The 20088-nt window shown below is 50.9% G+C and overlaps 1 protein-coding gene across 9 annotated transcripts in view; it reads left to right on the forward strand.

Annotated features, from left to right (window-relative positions):
• MYO9B (myosin IXB) overlaps positions 1-20088 on the forward strand; it is a 57039-nt gene that overhangs the window by 35653 nt on the left and 1298 nt on the right. For 6 of the 9 annotated variants that reach the window (XM_060275282.1, XM_035116967.2, XM_060275278.1 and 3 more), the window contains 24 exons: positions 177-216; positions 1315-1437; positions 2331-2411; positions 3165-3275; positions 3625-3747; positions 4994-5143; positions 6539-6705; positions 6934-7830; positions 8436-8493; positions 8917-9056; positions 10321-10475; positions 11023-11213; positions 11454-11552; positions 11740-11916; positions 12244-12285; positions 12435-12546; positions 13873-13946; positions 14144-14336; positions 16001-16129; positions 16562-16667; positions 17112-17243; positions 17696-17819; positions 18817-18864; positions 19743-19876. In XM_060275282.1, coding sequence (XP_060131265.1) covers positions 177-216; positions 1315-1437; positions 2331-2411; positions 3165-3275; positions 3625-3747; positions 4994-5143; positions 6539-6705; positions 6934-7830; positions 8436-8493; positions 8917-9056; positions 10321-10475; positions 11023-11213; positions 11454-11552; positions 11740-11916; positions 12244-12285; positions 12435-12546; positions 13873-13946; positions 14144-14336; positions 16001-16129; positions 16562-16667; positions 17112-17243; positions 17696-17819; positions 18817-18864; positions 19743-19876 — 3606 coding nt within the window. The remainder of the gene's footprint in view (positions 1-176; positions 217-1314; positions 1438-2330; positions 2412-3164; positions 3276-3624; positions 3748-4993; positions 5144-6538; positions 6706-6933; positions 7831-8435; positions 8494-8916; positions 9057-10320; positions 10476-11022; positions 11214-11453; positions 11553-11739; positions 11917-12243; positions 12286-12434; positions 12547-13872; positions 13947-14143; positions 14337-16000; positions 16130-16561; positions 16668-17111; positions 17244-17695; positions 17820-18816; positions 18865-19742; positions 19877-20088) is intronic. The other 3 variants (XM_060275280.1, XM_060275286.1, XM_060275279.1) reach the window with 2 other exon arrangements.

Raw genomic sequence — 20088 nt, forward strand, 5'->3', positions numbered from 1 at the left:
CACCCACCCACCCCTAACCGCCACCAGCTCATCACCTAGCTCCCTGAGCCTGCTTTGCTTGATCTAATCTGCTAGGCATGGCTTCGCTGAATTGACAAACAAAGCCAGGGCTGCTGATTAGCACTCGTCGCGCCAGTAACTTGAAAATGCAGATATATATGTGTATATTTCAACAGGAAGAGCAGAGGCCCAAAGCAAAGACAGGCCATCCCAAAGGTAAGCTCGGCGGATAACGTCTGGAGATTTGCTGGGCTGTGTTTTCCTTTAAAAGAGAAACGGTTTTGGGCTGGTTGGGGACATGGTGATGAAGGACAACATAGAATAAATAAATTGTGGAAGTTTCACGTTGTTGCGCCCTGCAAAATGTGTGTGACTTTGACGCAGGTACCAGAGTCAATTTGCTATGCATAGAGAGCAGGCATCCCCAACCTTTGGCCCTCCAGATGTTTTGGACTACAATTCCCATCTTCCCCGACCACTGGTCCTGTTAGCTAGGGATCATGGGAGTTGTAGGCCAAAACATCTGGAGGGCCGCAGTTTGGGGATGCCTGATATAGAGAGAGCTTGAGACTCTCCATTTCAGGGTTGTGGGTTTGAGCTCCACGTGGAGCAGAACATTCCTACATTGCAGGGGGTTGGACAAGATGGTCCTTGTGGACCCTTCCAACCCTATGATTTTGTGATACAGTATATATAAAAGTAACATCTCACCCTTCCTACCCAAGAACACCATTTCAAAACAAATAAGCAGCAATATTCCGAAACAGATTAGAGAGCCGGTATGGTGTGGCCGTTAAGGGTGGATTTTAGAACCCAGGTCCCCCAGGTCCTAGTCCAGGCATAGGCAAACTCTGGCCCTCTAGATGTTTGGGACTACAATTCACATCATCCCTAGCTAACAGGACCAGTGGTCAGGGATAATGGGAATTGTACTGTAGTCCCAAACATCGGAGTGCTAGAGTCTGCCTATGCCTGTCCTAGTCTGACACTCCATCTGCTACATGGCACTAACTCTCCAAGGCCTGCTGAGCAGAGATCAGTCTTCGCTTGGAACAAAACGCAAAGTTTCCAGTCCTTATGAAGAGGCTGAAAATACGTGGGGAATCAGGGGCGCCAAGGCCCATTGCCAGAGCACACCAGTGCTTGGCTGTTGTCCAACGCACGCACACACACACACCTGCACGATGTTAGCAGAAGTGCAAATTGAACCCCTCGTGCTCAGCGCCAGCCGCTGCCGCAACCTGACATTGCAGAGGGATTGCGGCTCGCTCTGTGGAGGGTGTGACTCTCTAGCTGTGTCCCCTTTGGCTGCAGAACCTGCTGGACTCCAAGTCCCTGAAGCTCATTGTGAGCATGACGTTGCACGACCGGACCACCAAGTCCCTCCTGCACCTGCATAAGAAGAAGAAGCCGCCCAGCATCAGCGCTCAGTTCCAGGTGAGCAGGCGCCCCTCGCGTCCCAAGGAACCAAGGCAGGGTCCTTCCACTAACCAAGACCCAAAGATCTTTGAGATTCCGGCCAGCTGTGATTTATTCCAGGGTTTCTCAAACTGTTGTTCTACAACTCCCTTCATTTCGCTTTTGATTTGTATACCGCCTTTCTGCATTACCCAACGCAGGGTGGTCTGCAGCAACAAAAATAGGCAACAAAGAACATGCACCTTACAATAATCTGATCCAGTGCAAAAAGTAATCATAAAACATAACTTTAAAGTAATAATAATCTATAATAGCACACAATAAAACTACCAGTAAAACTCAAAGCGTCAGCAAAAAATAATTACACAGAAATTCATTCTTAACAATTACAATAAATAACTACCAAACTGTGATCAATAAGAATAACTGCAAAAATAACCACAATACATACAAAACCACAAAAAAGGATCAAATTGAGAAACAGATACACACAACTTCCCCACCACTTAAACTCCATCCCTGACCACTGGTCCTGCTAGCTAGTAGTCCAACAGCAGCTGAGGAGACCCAAATTTGAGAAATGTTATTTATTCTATTATTTATTAGTTACCGTATTTGGTTGTATTCATATTCCACCTTCTCCAAGGAGCTCTAAGGGATGTACATGATTCCCCCTCCTGCTCCGCTCATTTAATCTTCACGACAACCCTGCACGGTAGGTTAGGCTTGAGAGGCAAGGACTGGTCCCCGAGGTCACGCCCAGCGAGTGCTTCATGGCCCAGTGGGGGGATCCGGACCCTGGTCTCTCCCAGGCTCTTGTCCGACACTCTAACCACTTGTATGCATGCAGCCCACCCAAAGCGGTTAGGTTGGCCTCTTGACTCCTCTCACACACCTGTGATTCGTTGCAGACATCTCTCAACAAGCTCCTGGAGACCCTGAACAAAGCCGAACCCTTCTTCATTCGCTGCATCCGCTCCAACTCCGAAAAGGTAGGGCCTTCCCATGGGAGGCTGTTGTATTATGCTGGCGGAGGGATACCCCCCCCCCCCCCGATCTCCTGCCCTTTTCCTACCTTGTGCTTAAACTTGCTTTTTCAGTGGAGTTCCCTTTGCTTTGCAAGGGTGTCTGCCTCTCGGGAAGTCGGCCTGCAGTGATGCTCCTGCAGCCTCTGGCACAGGAGCAGCCGACGTGGATGTCGCTGGGCTCCCAGGGGGGGCGGAGATGACAACGAGGGGAGTCTGGAGCCCAGCAGCATCTGAAAGGCCACAGATATTCTCCACTGCTAACCTAAGAAGTAGTGTTCCCCGTGGTGCGCAAGGGACAGAGGAATGCCTCTCTGCGTGAGAGGTCCCCTCCTAAGAGCAGGGAGCGCCTCTTCTCAGATCAGGGATGAGGACCATCTGTGCCCCGGTGCTTTTGGGCTTCAGCCAAAGCGCCCTGACAGTCATGGATGATGGGAGCTGTAGTCCTACCACATTCTTAGGGCACCACATGGGCTAATCTTGAATTAGCACGATGGACTAATTAGTTGCAGCCCTGACAGAGGTCGAATCCTGCTCCTTCCATTTGCCAGGCACAGACCTGAGCTCTGCCAGTGTGCGGGATCCGGAGAGTGCTGGTTCTAGTGATGGTAACCTCAGCAAACCATGTCCCTTGGGGTGGATGGGGCTTCTCCCCGGGAGTCGGGGAGGGGAGGCCAGCGAAGGCATCTCTGCTTGACTCTCTCCTGCTTTCTGTTCCAGAGGGAGCTCCTTTTCGATGAGCGCCTCGTGCTCCAGCAGCTCAGGTACACAGGGATGCTGGAAACCGTGAGAATCCGCCAGTCCGGCTACAGTGCCAAGTTTAACTTCCAGGTATTACTAAGCAGTGGAGCAGGCAGGTCTCTCCCTTGCCTTCATGCCAGGTAACAAGACCCCCCCCTCGCTTCAGCATCTATCAGAGATCCTGGCCGGGTTTATTCTTGGCTTGGTCTGGGGCAAATGTGTCCCCTCCCCTTCAATTCAGTGGGGCATTGAAAGATTTCACTTTTTGAAATATGACCACCCTACTTTAATTAGTTTATACAGCCCTACTTTTATATGCTCTGGCTGGTGGCATCTTTCCAGGGTCTTGGGTACAGAGACAATTACACCTGCCGCCTTGTCCTTTTCCGAAATGGGAGATATTTGCTAAGTTGTTTGCTTCTTGTCGCTGCCTCCCCAGGATTTCGTCGACCAGTTCCAAGTCCTGCTGCCCAAGAGTGCCAAAGTCTCTAAGGAGGAGATCTCGGCCTTGTTGACCAAGCTGCAGCTGGGCGCCGGCAGCTACCAAATCGGGAAGACCAAGGTCTGTCCTTGTGGTGCTTGTTGTTGCTTCTGAGCCAACCAAATCTCCCTCCAGCAGCCACAAAGCCTCTTCTTAACAATCCTTGGGTGTGGAGATCAAGCCACGAGGGGGGGGGGGTTGAGTGCAAAAAACCCTCTTCCTGGGGGTACATTTATTTATTTTTAAAACTTGTATGAATCACTTCACATACATGCACCTATATTCTTTCTTTCCTTTAATTTTTTTATTAGTTTTCATTTTTAGCAATGGTCGTCATATTTAGATCATAACCATTTTACAAATAGGATTCTCAGAATCCCAAGACTTTCCTCCACACATCCATTGTTTCCCTAAATATTCTTTTCAAACTGCATCGTATCTTATTCTCCAAACTTTCTTAAAACTCAATGGGAACCATGATTCTTACTTCATGGCAAATGTTGTTTTTTTTACAATCCTGGCAATGTTTTAAATTGCTTACAGTGTTCCTTCAAGCAGCTTATAAAATTTCCCCTTTCTTTATTAAATTTATTGTCCTCTTGATCTCTGATTTTACCGGTCATTTTTGCCATTTCAGCATAGTCCATCATCTTTATCAGCCATTCTTACATGCACCTATATTCTTAGATATACACTGTGCTTTTTTCCAGCTGGAACCCACTAGATTTCTGGCACCTTTCAGGTGTGTTCTGAAAGCTCTTTAAGCTCATCAACTTTGGCTGCTCAGCAAGTCCCACCACCTCTTTTACTAGAGAAAAGCCCTGGATGTATATATGTATACAAGTGTATACAACATAAAACAACATCATTTAAACCAAAACACAACACTAAACTTTTAATAAGTATAAAAGCATAGCAAACCTACAGCATCCTACAGATGCACCTTCATTTTGGAGCTCTTTGCCTATTGATATCAGGCACCTACTAAGTGCATTTTTGTTCAGACAAGCCTACCTTGACGTTTCAAAAGCTGGTGTGTTTTAATCAGCTTTTAGTCTGTTGTTAAACTTTTCAAAAGTCTTTTAACTGTTGTTAATTTTATTGCTTTACCTTTTTTTGTAAACCACTTTGAGGTTTTTTGTTTGTTTTTCCAGTCAAGCTGTGTATATAAGTTTTATGAAATAAATTAAAGGGCCTTGCATGGAACGCATGGCTTGAGAGCCGCAGTCGCTCCTGAGCAGTGCAAGGGGCCCTTTCCTCAAGTGACCCTGGCTGGCGTCTCCCTCCCTCCCCTCCCTCCCCTCCCTCCCCTCCCTCCCTCCTGCAGGTGTTCATGAAGGAGGCCGTGAGGCAGGTGCTGCAGGACACCCTCCACAAGGAAGTCATCCGCAAGATCATAGTCCTCCAGAGCTGGCTGCGGATGGTGCTGGAGAGGAAGCGCTTCTTGCGGGCTCACCAGGCAGCCCTTACCTTGCAGGTAGGAGGGTCATCCTTCCTCTCCCCACCTCACAGAAACACAAGAAGCTCCCTTACGCAGAGTCCGGCCCGTCGTTCCGTCTTACTAGGGATTTCCTGCACTGACTGGCAGCAGATTTATGTGCAGATGGGAGAGACTCAGTCCACACCATGTGGAATTTCTGTGGACCGGAAGCTAGGTGGTCCATCTTCCCCTACCTGCTAATAATAATAATAATATTTTCAATAATTTTATTATTTATACCCCGCCCATCTGGCTGGGTTTCCCCAGCCATTTCATTTCATTACAGTGATACCACTGTACTTGCTGATGTTTACTTTTAGTGTTTACTCTTGGATTCTAATGCATTATTGCATACTACTTTATTTGGCATAAGTTGTTTATTTTAAAGTTATTGTGACTTTTTATATAGGATCTGATTGTTACTATTAATGTTTTATTATTAATTTTGTGTGTGTTGGAAGCCGTCCAGAGTGGCTAGGGCAACTCAGCCAGATGGGCGGGGTATTATTATTATTATTATTATTATTATTATTATTATTATTATTAAAGTTTCAAGACAAATATCACAATAGAAACCTAGCCATTGTGGGGGGTGGACCTTAGCAAAATGAAATCACAAGCAGGAATTGAATAATACGCAAGGGAAGGAGAATGAATAAACGATTGTAAAGTTAAGTTACGATGCAATAGAAAATGAATGGCAGTTATGGCAGCAGATGAAGGAATATCACGGAGGTGAGGATGGGAAGTCAGAATGTAAGAAATAAATACATTGAAAGTGAATTGAAGAATGTCAAGTTCTGTGTAAAAAGCTAATAAAAATTATTAAAAACAAAAGCATTATTTTAAACAATTTATATCAATTTATATCAAATAAAGTAATATTCAGCAGTCCATTAGAATACAATAGGTAAAGGTAAAGGGACCCCTGACCATTAGTGACCGACTCTGGGGTTGCGGCGCTCATCTCGTGTTATTGGCCGAGGGAGCTGGCGTACAGCTTCCAGGTCATGTGGCCAGCATGACAAAGCCGCTTCTGGCGAACCAGAGCAGCACACAGAAATACCGTTTACCTTCCCGCTGTAGCGGTACCTATTTATCTACTGACACTTTGACGTTCTTTCAAACTGCTAGGTTGGTAGTAGCTGGGACCGAGCAATGGGAGCTCACCCCGTCAACCACCGACCTTCTGATCGGCAAGCCCTAGGCTCAGTGGTTTAACCACACTAAAATTAAATATCAGCAAATGATAGATTCACTCTTAACAATTACAATAAATACTTACTAAACTATAGCCAGTAAAAACAGCAGCAAGTTGCAGTGCATAAAACAACACAATACAATGTGAGAAGCAAAGACACACAGCTTCTCACCTGTCCTTGGGGCTCCCAGGCTTGCTGGCGCTCCTACTGTGTCCGCAGGGCACTGGAGAGGGAGAACGCGGCCCTCTACATCCAGTCGGCGTGGCGTGGGTACCGGGAGCGGACGTCTTACGGCCGGCAGAAGGCGAGGATTTGCCTTGTTCAGGCTCTGGTCCGAGGACACCAGCAGCGCAAGAGGTGAGGGGGGCAAGGCGCTCTTTGCTCATTTTGAGCCCCAGGAGGGAAAACTGGTGCAGGAGGAGACCCCTGCCAGATCAGACCAAAAGTCTGGCAGGGCCTGCGTTGTTCAACCTTTGCATTCATTTACAAGGCCCTTTGCGGTGTCTCCCTTCATTTACTTTTACCGTCCTCCATTAAACTAACTATTGATTCCCCCCACACACACACACACACCTTGCAATCTAGATTTCATCAAATGATCGCCGACAAAAAGCGAGAGGAAGAAGCAGTCGCGCAGGCTCTTGCAGAGCAGCAGCAGGTGAACGGGCTACACCAGCCAGAGGAGCATGTCTCAAGCCAGGCTCCAGCAGAGCCCACAGAGGCGTCCCTGGATGAGACAGGCGAGGTAGAGGACGAGGAAGGAGCCAGGAGCAGCGGCGATGGCAGGGACCAGTCCCCTCCTCTCTCCCAAAAAGGTGTTGCCAGCAGTCGGGAGAAGCGGGCGTTCCGCCGGCAGAGGGGCCTGGAGCACAACGAGCTGCAGAGCAAGCATGTTGCCTTCTCCTTGGACGACCCCCACAGCAGTGGGGAAAGCGGCCCATCGAGGAGGGAAGGGGGCGACATGCCTGAGCGGCCCAGAGCAGAAGGGGAGCAGGAGGCGGTGGTCTCCCCTCAGCCGCATCCCGGCAGCATGCTGAGAGAGAGAGTTCAAGGCAGCAAGGAGGACCGGCTTCCTTTGGACGGTGGCATTCCGGCCTCTACACCGAAGCAAGAGGACAGGACTGTGGTGATAAAGGACTCCAATGGGCTGGGGAGGCAGGACAGCCCCAAAATCCGCGTCAGCCAGAGCTTCACGTACCCCGAGAGGCCCACGGATCTGGCCCTCGGCCTCCCCGGCGGCCTGGCCAGCAGCTGGAGCTTCCGGAGCCCAGCAGACAAAGGCCGGCGGGCATCTCAGAAGGAGCTGGACAGCCCCCCTTCCTTCCACATCCAGCGGTACCAGGATGACCCCGGGAGGCTGCGGGACAAGCGGGAGAGGTGGAAGGGGAAGAGGCAGCTGGCCGGAGGCGGGCAGAGCGACGGGCTGAGCCAGTCCTTGGACGAGAGGGGGCAGCCGGCCCGGTCTCCTTCCCCGCAGCTAAGGTGAGTGTAAGGAGTGCTGAATCCAGCAGGATTCTTTGGGGGAAGCCAGGAAGTAGCATTGTAGCGCTTTAAGCGCATGGTGTAACTATGGCCCTAGAGACATATTAGTCTCTGGCTAGGAGAGCTTTTGTAGGGTCTCATAAGCCCAAAGGGGAGCAGATTTCCCAGCTTCAAGGAACTTGTAGTCAGGATGAGATACTGGGAAGGATAAGAGAAAGGGCTATTATGCAGGACTGTGTACCTGTTCCTGTACTTGCTTGATTTCTATCCTGCCTCTCAGTTTTCTGACTGCAGCCTCTGCGTTTGGAGGGGTGTTGAAAGGACAAGAGGGAAGCCACTTTCCCCCCAACCCCTAAAAATGCAGCAACCCAGTTCTGCATTATTTTATAGGCAGATGATACGATATCAAAGCCAAACGACAGTGGCCAAAGAGGGCTAGCTTTGTGCTGATGATTTGTCCGCGGAGATTGAAATTGTGCATGTTCTTGGCCTTTCAAAAGCCGAGAAATACCTGCAGCCCTCCAGCATCAGGGTTCCCAAAGGTGCTCCCCAATCTCTGGAATGGGTGCTTCCATTTTGAAATGCCTCTTTCTCCCTCTTTGCAGGAAAAAGGAGACGGCGTCTTCCTTGGACGACCTTCCCAGGCTCTGTGTCCCCACCCAGGTGAGGGCAGTGCTCAGGCAGGTTGGACCTGGTTTGTTTGGTGGGAGTGCAGTTACAGAATTCTGCCCACCACCACAGTGTGAGCAAAGAGTGGCAGAGGGTCCTATGTGTTGCATCCGGCCGAGTTCTACGCAGAGAAGACTCACTGGAACTAACAGACAAAAGTTGCTTGTGCATGTTAATTTCAGGGTTGGTAAAGTGTGTTATTCCTGCATCAAACCAGCTTGCTAGGAATCATAAGTGAGGGAAATCGCTGTTGTGGGGCTCCAGTCCTGCTTGAGTGTTTCCTAAAAGGGGCATCTGGTCGGCCCCTGTAAGGACTAGACACCAGGCCCCTTTGGGTCGGATCCAGCTGCTGCTGCTGCTGCTACTGCTGCTGGAGTCCTTTCTCATGGGCAGTTTGCTTCTCTCCATCTTGCACAGCAACCTCAGAACGTGCCGGAAGGTGACCGGAACGACAAGAAGCCTCTCACACCACCAAGGCAGGCCCAGGAGCTGCTTCCTCCTTCCGTCCTGGACGCAGCCAGCCCCACAGCCACCTCCGGCCAGCAGGTGGACAACAGGTAGGTGCTCATGCTCTGCTTGTCCAGGCAGAAAACCGGCAGGGCACTTTCAGCGTAGACATTGGCCCTGGAGAGCCCCCACCCCTGGTGCTGTCCTAGTATCCCAGACCCACTCTAACAACTTAGTGGTGGTTCTACAAAGGGAGCTGCTCTGGTGCAAAATTCATGGTTGGCAAAGCCCCTCCTCCTTCACCTCTTAGGCTCCCAAGCCCTTGTTTTCTGAAAGCCCAGCCATGCGTTCCCAAGTCTGGGCCTCGTGGGACAGAGTCGCCCCTGATCCTGAGAGCCATTGTGGTGTGGGGGGAAGTGTTCTTCCGCCTTGGGTCCCCCCCCCTCCGGTTCCTATTAGCCCCACCTAGTTTAGCCAATACTTTGGCCACCTCATGAGAAGAGAAGACTCCCTGGAAAAGACCCTGATGTTGGGAAAGATGGAGGGCACTAGGAGAAGGGGACGACAGAGGACGAGATGGTTGGACAGTGTTCTCGAAGCTACAAACATGAGTTTGACCAAACTGCGGGAGGCAGTGCAAGACAGGAGTGCCTGGCGTGCTCTGGTCCATGGGGTCACGAAGAGTCGGACACGACTAAACGACTAAACAACAATAAGTTTAGCCATGGGTGATGGGTGTTGTAGTCCACCCAGATTGAAACCCAGGTGTATGATGATGATTATGATAGTGGTGGTGATTTTTTATTATTTATTCCCCAGCCACTCTGGGCGGCTTCCAAAAAAAGTTTAAAATACAATAATTCATCAAATATTAAAAGCTTCCCTAAACAGGGCTGCCTTCAGATGTCTTCTGAAAGTCAGTCACTTATTCAGTTAAAACTATTGTTTAATTCAACAAAATGAACAAACTTGATGCCAATAGTTGTTTACACCTCCTGCGCCCCCTTGCTGCTTTACTGTCCCCCCTGGCAATCCCACCCCCCACCCCGGGAGCAGTGGTACCCAATTTGGGAACTGTTAGATCCGAGTGTTGGGCTGGGGTGTGAGAGAGACCTGAGTCATGAAGGTCCCTGGGTGTGACTGGGGGAGGGGGGGTCAGTTGCTATCTTCCCACCTAGCCTACCTTACAGGGTTGCTGCCAGGGCAGAAACGTGGAGAGTCATGCGAGCTGCTTTGAGCAGCTTAGAGGGAAGGGGGGGGGGGTTCCTGTGTGGTGCTGGAAATAAAATCCTGAGCAGCGGCAGCTCCTTCTCCCTGGCAAGCCTTTTCATCCTGCCACCATCCTCCTCCTCAAAGCCTCCTTTTCCTCATCAGGTCTGCCTTCAAGAGCCCCCTGTGGAAATTATTTGGGCCGAAGCCAGAGAGGAAGAACCTCAAGGAGAGTCCCAACGTGTCAGATGAGGGCGAGAGTTTCCAGCTCCTGGCCTGCGTGCTACCCATGGAGGGGCCCGTGCAGAGGGCGGCAGAAGGTGAGGAAAGAGAGAGAGGCAGGGAGAAGGGAAGAAGGGAGCCTTTCCTGGGTGGTTGACCTCCAGGTCTCGCAAGTGTCTTGGGCTAGAAGCTTTCCTCATTCTTTTAACATCTTTGCCTGGTAGTTGGATTTCGGCTTCCAGGTCTCTGTCTGGCCTCTGAAACACTCCTCACTGACACCCCCCCCACACACACACACTTAATATAATGTTTGTTTATCTTGTTTTGTGCCTGGGTGGAAAGGGCCCCTTGAACTCTGCCCATGCCTCTCTGCTTGCCTGGATGGAGAACACAGAGAGGGGTGGGTGAGTGCAGAAACTTGCCTCCTGTACAAAACATACAATTCACATTCTTTGCTCTGCCTACCTCTGCCTTGCCCACCCACAGGCGGAGAGAATGTGGCCCTCAAACCAACAAGTGTTTTCCCTTCCCCAACATAAACTGAAGGCTTGGTCATCTTCTCTGAAGGGTTTCTAGCTGAGGGGGGTTAATGGGCTGGCAGAGAAGAGCCGCCTCAAGCCCTGCCCTCTGCTTTGTCCCCCACAGCTCCTTCCAGGCCTCCGGACCACCCCCCTGGGGAGGAGCGCCAGGCCAAAGAAGGGGGCAAGGCAAAGAGAAGCCGCACCCTTAAGATCAGGAAAGGGAAGACAGCGCCCGAGAAGTGGCGTGCGCCGTTCCTGAGGGATATCACCAACGCCAATGAGCTGAAGTACTTGGACGAATTTCTTCTGAACAAGGTGAGAGGGCAGAGCTGGGATAAATGGTTTGTTTGTTTTTCAGGATTTCAGTTCATCATCTTAAAAAGCTGTCTGGATGTCTGAGATGGTTGCTTCATTAAACAGAAGGATCAAAGCGACTTAACCAGATAGAGCACAAACAGATAAATCCAGTTTTTATAGAGATTACAGAATGCACCTTCCTCTTCAGAGTATTGGCGATTAAATCCGTGTCTCTGCTTCCCCCCCCCCACCTTCCAGATAAACGATCTCCATTCGCAAAAGTCCGCCATCGAGTGCTTGTTTTTCGAAGCCACTGAGAAGTTCCGTGGCAACATAAAGACGATGTACTCGAGCCCCGTAAGTTGCACATGAAGCGGGGACTTCATGTCTAACGTCCTGCTCCCCCCTTTCCAGACCCTCTAGAAGCCCTTCCCCAGAAAATCAGAAGAGAAGCCCCTCTAACCCAGAGCCCTGTGGGGCAGAGGTGGCTGCGTGCAGAGCATAGTTAAATGAATGAACTTGTCATCACGGCCTCTTTTTGCAGAACGGGCAGATCCACGTCGGCTACCAAGACTTGATGGAGAACTACCAGCTGCTCTTGGTCAACATGGCAAAGCAGAGGGAGGAGAAGGAGGTCAAGCTGGTCCTCAACCTCTTCCAGTCCCTCCTTGACGAGTTCGCTCGCAGCTATGCCAAGAAGGAAGACCTGGGGCCAGCCAAGGTTTGTGGCGGCTCTTCCTTCCCTCGTGGGGCCGCCCGGACTTCCCAGGAGAGTTTTGTGGGTGTGGGTCGTATGGATCGCTTAGGGAGGGATCCTCCCTCTGCCACAGGGGAGACCCCCCCTTCCTCCTGTTGGTGCTGTTTTTATTGGCCCCCTCAGCCAGTTTGGACTCTTGGCAGGCCGGTTCCTAGGGTCAAAGGGTTGGGAGCTGCAACTCCCGTCATCCCACACCGCTAGCTGTCCAGACCCTGAGGATGATGGGAAGAGAAAAGAGATGGGGGGGGTGGTATTTTTTCCCTTCTCATTCTTCCCCCTTCTCCCCAACAGCAGAGTAAGGCTCAGAAGAAGAAGCGGAAACAGGAGCGCGTGGTAAGTGGCATCCCGCCAGGTCCCCGGTGGTGTGGCTTAAGTGGGAATAAGGGCCTAGCTCCCTGAGTCCCCATGCTCCTAAGCATGTTAAGAGCGCTGTTCCCTCTGGAGAGACGTGGCAGAGCCATAACGTTCTGTCCCGCTTGCAGATCGAAGAACTGAACGGACACATGTTTGGGAGCTACCAGGTGAACATCCTGCAGTCATGTGAGCAGTGCTGCTCCTACATCTGGCCCATGGAGAAGGCCTGTCTCTGCCGCAGTAAGTGGGGGGGGGAGGGAGGGGCTCCCGTCTTTGTCACTGCCACCCACCAGCCTCCCTCTTGCAAGTTAAGGAACGGCATTGGTCCAGTTGCTCCAGTGAGGCAGGACCTGACCCTGACCTCAGCTTATGTATCAGACTCTCCCTGCATATAACCTGCTTCTGTTCCTCCCTCTTCCATTCTCGCCTGGTCCTGGGGGGCAGGAGAGGTGGGAGCCGGAGGAGGAGGACGTATGGAAGCCCATGACTCTGCCGCAGCCAGACCCCTCTCTCCCTCCTCCTGCAGCTGTTCCTCAATCCGACAGCTTCTCCAGCCTCTGACTTTCGCCTCCCGGCAGTTACAAGCTCCCCCAGATCACCGATCCCTTCTCCCAGGTCAAGTCTCCATCCCCTGCCTTCTCCCAGTGCCCACTCCCCAGTTCCCAGCCTCCACTCTCCCAGGTGGTCTAGCCAGTCCCTAATAGCCGCTTGCTGCGCAAAGGGCCTCAAACTTGCTCAGCGATGATGAGAAGGAGACATCAACAGACCTTTCCTGTCTGTTTCCTGTCTGTTAGTTTTGCATTAAAGTTGCACACCACAAACATAACATTTTCAACATTTTAAAAAAAGGGTTCTTTCAAACCTTCAGACTTCCTTGCTTCCCTCCATGGGTTCCATTTCTAAATTTTATTCCTGCATCTTTTACTGTAATCTATTATATAATCATAGTATCCAAAATTAATGTCACTTTACAAGTGTCACTATTCCTGCCAACGATTTCAACTGTTTACAGTGGTCTCTCAGATATATTAGAAAGTTATTCCAGTCTTTTAAGACTGGTTTCTGATCTTTCCATCCTCTTGGTCTGCCACTCTTCTCTGGTTGGTACTTTTTCTTCTTTCCATCTCTGGGCTAAGAGCATCCTTGCTGCTGTTCTTGTCTTTTATTTTATTTTGGTAGTTCTGCACCTATAATGCCTAACAAAAAATCTTCTGGTTTTTTGACAAGTTATCTTAAACATTTTTTTCAACTCATTAGATATACCGTACTGTATTTTCCCATGTATAATATGCCCCAAGATGCTCCAGTTTAAGAAAATAGAGGGGAGATTGCCCCGTGTATAAGACGACCCACAGTTTTTCACATAATTTTTAAGTAAAAAAAAACCCAAAACCTAGTCTTATAAACGAAAAAATACGGTATTTCCCAGAAAGCTTTTTACCACCCCACATGACTGCCACATATGATAAAAAAGTACCCTTTTTCCTTTTACATTTCTGGCAGACATTTGAGCTGGTTCTGTACATTTTTGCCATTTTACTGGGCTACCCCGTTTCTCTCCTCTAGTCTGCAAGCTGACTTGCCACAAGAAGTGCCTCTGCAAGATCCAGAGCGGATGCATGTCCTCGGCTGCAAAGAAGGTGGGTGGTGCACACTCCCCCTCCCTCCCCAGCCCCCCCCCCCATCAGCCACAGGTGGCACAGCCATATTGCAGTCCAAAATGCTTGAAGGAAGCCAGGTTTAGAGTCTCCCTGTCTCTCTCTCTCTCTCTCACACACACACACACACATATGCTGGCCCCCCTTGGCTCACGCTCTGCCTCCTCTCCCGTTCACAGGGCGACCACGACCTGGAGCCCCGCCACTTTGGGGTGGGTGTCGGCACCCTGACGAGCGAGAAGAACTCTGTCCCTGTCGTCATGGAGAAGTTGCTGGAGTACGTGGAGATGCACGGCCTCTACACGGAAGGCATCTACCGGAAGTCGGGCTCAGCCAACCGCATGCGGGAGCTGCGGCAGGCCCTCCAGGCAGGTAAGCGGGGGACTGCTTTCCCAGGGGCCTGTCAGGGACCGTGCTGAGGAGGGCTGCACAGAGGAGGAATGGTGGGAGCAGGAGGACAGTACAGTTTTATCCCATGTTGATGGCCTTTCAGCTGATTCCCGCTGGAATGTGGAGTTAACCAGGGCTATTGACTGTCTGGCTCCGAAGCGCTCTCTCCGATTGCATGGAGCCCGGACAGCCCCGTGGTTTTCCCCGGAGCTGAGGGTGATGAAACAATCGCTGGGACGGCTAGAGCGCCGGTGGCTCATTCTGAATCAGACCGGACACGGGTTAGAGCTCAACATCGAGCCTACCAAGTGGCAATGGCGACTCACCGTCTCTGGACAGCATTCACCCCCTTCTCCAAAGTCATGGAGATCTCAGAAAGTGGCAGAACAGAAAGCAGTGGGTACAAACTCAGATCACAAGATGTAGAAGTGATGTGGATTAAGAGACAGAAGGGAGGGGGTGGCATCATTAAATGGGAGCACTGCCATTTTGGGAGGTGGGTTCTTTGTTCTCTCGCTGTGATTATTAAAGTTTCCAACTGGTAAGAAGACTCCTTTTCCTTTCTTCTGCTTATCTACTGCCACAGGGGAAGGAAGCCAATTCCCTGAAGCCTGACAGGGGCCCTGGTGCAGACCCTTGGCTTGTTCCAGATCGCCCAAAAATAGCCCCCACCGTTTATTACAGGGGCTTAAATGTTTGACACGGCCAGAGGCAAATCAGGTGCTTTCTCCTCCGTCAGAGATAATGGGCTAATGCTGCCAATTTCTTCAAAAGTCCAAAACAAAACAAGCAGCACGCAAAGGCACCAGATTCAATTAAGTTTCAATCCAGTATTATTAATCCAAAGAGAAAACAATAAGAGAACCATATACAAGTGCTGACACAGGAGCCAAAATCAAACGTTAAACAGATAGCATGTACAAATTAAAGGCAAACCAGTCTTTATAGTCTTTGAGGCTATATAGCGGTCAGCAAAGTGGCAGCAGGTCGAGCGAGGTGTCAATAGTAGTAGACAGGCTGCCGGCGGTTTTTTTTTGCTGCCACTTTGCTGACCGCTATATAGCCTCAAAGACTATAAAGACTGGTTTGCCTTTAATTTGTACATGCTATCTGTTTAACGTTTGATTTTGGCTCCTGTGTCAGCACTTGTATATGGTTCTCTTATTGTTTTCTCTTTGGATTAATAATACTGGATTGAAACTTAATTGAATCTGGTGCCTTTGCGTGCTGCTTGTTTTGTTTTGGACTTCTCCTCCGTCAGGGCAAGGAAGGGACTCTTGCCTCAGAGCTCAAGGACACATCTGCAGCCCAGCAAAATGAAGGAGGGGTGGCCATGGGGAGAGTCCTATGGGTCAGATAGAGAGGCTTCTGGGGGGAGTCACACACATCCGAACCCTCAGGCCTCAAGCTTTAATGTTTTGTTAGGCACAGGTAAGTTTTCAAACAGTGAGGGGGTCCCAGGAAAGGAGATGTCCTGGCCTTGTGGCAGGGGGTGTCACAGACTCTGGGGAAGGGCCTCTCTCCCTCCTCCACCTTAAGGCAAAAGAGCATCGTCCGCTGTTCTTGGGGAAGGGGCAGAGTCATTTGGGTACAGTTCTTTTCTAATACTACCCTCCTTCCCTCCTTTTATTTCTCTTCCTCCTCAGACCCAAACTCGGTGCGGCTGGAGAATTACCCCATCCATACCATCACCGGGATCTTCAAGCAGTGGCTGAGGGAGCTTCCTGACCCCCTCATGACCTTTGCCCAGTACCATGATTTCCTGCGGGCCGTGGGTGAGTTTCCGAGGGCCGGGCTGTGAGTCTGTGTGGGAGAAAACGCCCCTCGCAATGCCAAAGGCCCCGGGTTCCATCCCAAACGGCACCTCCTTAAACACTTTGTCATTAATTTCAGCAGAGTCCCTCCGTTTCATAAGCCATTCCTCCTTCGCTGGTGGTATTCCTTCTTCTTTCTATTTATGTGCACATAAAGTTCTAGCGTACATAAATAAGTCAGCTTTTTCGGGACCTCCGTCCCCGTTATACCTAGCAAAAAGGCTTCAGGTTCTTTTGAGGAATGATCCATTTAAACATCCTTTTCACTTGGCAGAACCTCCATGTTCAGCTCTGCCGCTCTGAGCACCTGTTGTGGGTGGGGGGCAGCGGGCGATGGGCTCCCTTGCCTGTTGGCCCCGATGCTCTGCTCTTACCTTCCCCCTTTCCCCACAGAGCTCCCGGGGAAACAGGAGCAGCTCTGCACCATCTACAGCGTCCTGGAGCAGCTCCCGCAGGCCAACCACGACACTCTGGAGCGACTGGTCTTCCACCTGGTCAAGTAAGGACATGCTCCGCATTCCCCCGTGTGTGTAGACAAAGGCAGCTTTGAAACCACAGCTCCACAAGATTTCCATGCGCAGTTGAAACCCCAAGAGGGGTGGCACTGACTTTGTCTTTGTCCTGCTTTTCGGACGATCCTTTTCCAAAGTCGCTAACGGGGTGTTTCTAAACGAGAAAGGAGTCGCAGCATCAGGCTTGCAGAACTCAAATGACCAGACACATGAGGAAAGAGGGAGGGGAGGGAGATGGGCGAGGAGCAAAGTAGTGACCTCTTAAGACAGCCTTATCCTCCCAATGGGAGCATCCACAAGAACCGCCATTGTGTCATTTCTCTCTCTCTCTCTCTCTCTCTCTCTCTCTCTCTCTCTCTCTCTCTCTCTCTCTCTCTCTCTCTCTCTTCCAATATGTAATTTCTGTGTGTGTGTGTGTGTGTGTGTCACAGGGTCGCCCTAGTGGAGGACTTCAACCGCATGTCTCCCAACGCCCTGGCCATCGTCTTCGCCCCTTGCCTCTTGCGCTGCCCCGACAACTCGGACCCCCTCACCAGCATGAAGGACGTCTCGAAAACCACCATGTGAGTGAGCCCAGGGGAAGCCAGGACTGGATTAGCAGGGCAGGTGGAGCACCACTCCTAGGCAGGTGGCAGGGGACCTGAAGGGTCCTCTCGCCTCTTTCATGAGCTGCTGCCCCATGAATAGAGACCCAGCCCCGCTCCTCTCCTACACATGCTCCTGCATGGGGAACCGGTTTCCTTTTTGTGACCTAGTTGCCTCCCTCCTGTGGGGCTGCAGAGCCTGGATCAGTCCTTCCTGGAAGAGAAAATGGAGGTTGGCTTGTGTGCCCCTCGCCTGTGACCACCCACCCACAGGGGCACTGCAGGGTCTCCTCTGCCCAGTTCATCCATGCATGTGCCCCATCCTCCTATGTACACCCCCCCCCCCCACCGCCAGAGGCCTCTTGAGACGGGTCCTGCTCTCTGGCCAGCCTCTCGTCCTCACTCTCCTCTCCCAACTGCTCTGCCCCCAGCTGCGTGGAGATGATCATCAAGGAGCAGATGCGGAAGTACAAGGTGAAGATGGATGAGATTTGCCAGCTGGAGGCTGCTGAGAGCATCGCCTTCCGACGGCTCTCCTTGCTGCGGCAGAACTCAGTAAGCTATTCCCCGAGCAAAGCCTGCTGCCTGTGGATTGCCCAGTGGGGGGGGGGGGGGGAGTGGCTTGTGAACTGTGAGCTGCTGCCCATCCCAAAGAGGAGCCGCTGGTTTGAATGGGCACATCTGCTGGCGCCCTCCAGAAGCTTAGAACCTCCAAAGAGCCCCGCAGCAGAGTCAGGCCCAAGGGGCCCCCTCTAGCCCAGCCTCCTGTTCTCAAAGGGGCCACTCGGATTCCTCGAGGAAGGCCAGAGCCCCTCTCTGACAAAGAGGGACCGTCCGGCCCAGCACCCTGTTCTCACCGTGGGCAGCAAGGGGTCCCCAAGGGAAGCCGAGGGCAGGACCCGAGGGCAGCAGCAGCAACAACAACAACGAGGCTGTCATGTTGTTGGACTGCAGCCTCCCCATTGGCTGAAGGAGGTGCAGCTGTACAAGGAAAGAAAAAGAAAAAGAAAAAGCCTGTGGCATCCATAGAAGAGACCTATTAAAATAAATGGATGTGACTAACTTAGCTCCATTCATGCCAGTGGGTTTACTCTGAGTGTAACTGATTGTTATGCAACATGGATTGGCTGGATTAGGGCAGGTGTTGCCCACCGCCAGGGGTCCCTGCTCTGCAGTACACCTGCATTAAACGTCATGGCTAGTTTTTCATTGCTTCTTTTTGTAATTTTTGTGCTCCTGTTTCAGTTCTCTGGGATTCAGATTGCAACAACAATATTGGGAGTACAAGAAGTAAAAATGCTTCCTTCATTCCCAGTATCACATCTTTGTGTGCATGGGTTGCAATTTGAACTCTGCGGGGAAAGAAACGAAAGGAGCCATGGAAATAGATTTAGAAATTGCCCCGCGTCTAGCACAGCATGTTGCCATTGCTGCGGCAGGCTGGCAGATTGTGAAGCGGTTCCACCAAGACCATGCCAACAATTTTGCAATTGATTCAAGGAGTGTCTGACTTTTGTGAGTGTGGCCATCGTTTATTTCTCCCTTTTTCTAGCTATGGCCTGTAAAACTTGGGTTTTCCTCTCCCTGCAAGGGAGCACCGGTAGGTAGACACTTTCTCAGTGCATGACAAGTGGCGTGTCCCCCCTCCTTTCTCTTTGACAGCCACACAGCATGACCCCCAAAGCCAGAAAAGGCGACTTTTCAGAGCTGTTTTGTTTTTTAACCTGCACCCTTCCAAACTCCGCTGCATGCTGCGTGGCTGCATGTATCTCCTAGTTCCCCAGTTACAACAGCCGTGTCCAAAGTGTGGTTTGTGGGGAGGTTGTAAAGCTATGCTTCTCTTTCAGAAAATAGGAACTGCTGCAAGTCTTCTCAGAGCAGCCTTGGAAGTCTCCTCCACGCTTTCTTTCTTTTTAATAAAGGATTTCACACTAACAGCTAATCTTTTATTCATTCTCTCTCTCATATATATATATATATATATATATATATATATATATATATATATATATATATATGCTGGCTGGCTTGTGTCTGCTTGGTGGCAAGGGAAGATGGTTCTTTGCACATGGGCTGTGTTGGGCCCACCCCACCACCCCCCACCACAAAATCTCACGGTGTGGAAAAACGAACATTTCTGGATACACAGGAAGCTTGGAGCAGGCTGTGAGGCTACTGAAACCTTTGTGGTTCTCCCAGTTTACCCTCACCACAGCCCTGTGAGGTAGACATGGTCCTGAGAGAGGCCCTTTTACCTGCGCTGCCCCCAAGTCTTCCTCCTCCCTCCTTGGTGCTCTTTCTGCACTGGGAAAAGCTGGCGAGTGTCAAATTGCCCACCCAAAGGATGCTGCTTCATACCTTATTGCAACCCTGGAGGAGGCTTTTTGGTTGGACAGGCTTTGAAGGACCGTTTGCCTCCTTCCTGGCCCAGAACAGACGCCAGACCTTGCTATCTCCCCCCCCCCCAATCCCTTCCAGAGCAAAGGCCCCCCAGACACTGGGTCAGACGACGGAACTGCGCTGAAACTGGGTGCTATCCCGGAGGGAGAGGAGACGGACAACCGAGAGAAAGAGCTGTTGATCGAGAGGATCCAGTCGATCAAAGAGGAGAAGTGAGTGGCAGGCCCCCAAAGGGAGCTGGGGGGGGGGTTTGGCTGGAAGGCAGAGGAGGAGTTTCCCTCCAAGCTGCCCTGGCATTTCAGGGGCAGTGATTGGCACAGCAATCTGGGCGTCCAGCGAGATCTAGCATTACGAGAGAGGGGAACTCTTTTCCATGCCACACAGAGCTTGGTGAGCATCCCCTTTCTTGCCTTTTCTCCCAAAT

This window comes from Zootoca vivipara, chromosome 6 (genome assembly GCF_963506605.1).
Source record: "Zootoca vivipara chromosome 6, rZooViv1.1, whole genome shotgun sequence".
NCBI lineage: Eukaryota > Metazoa > Chordata > Lepidosauria > Squamata > Lacertidae > Zootoca > Zootoca vivipara.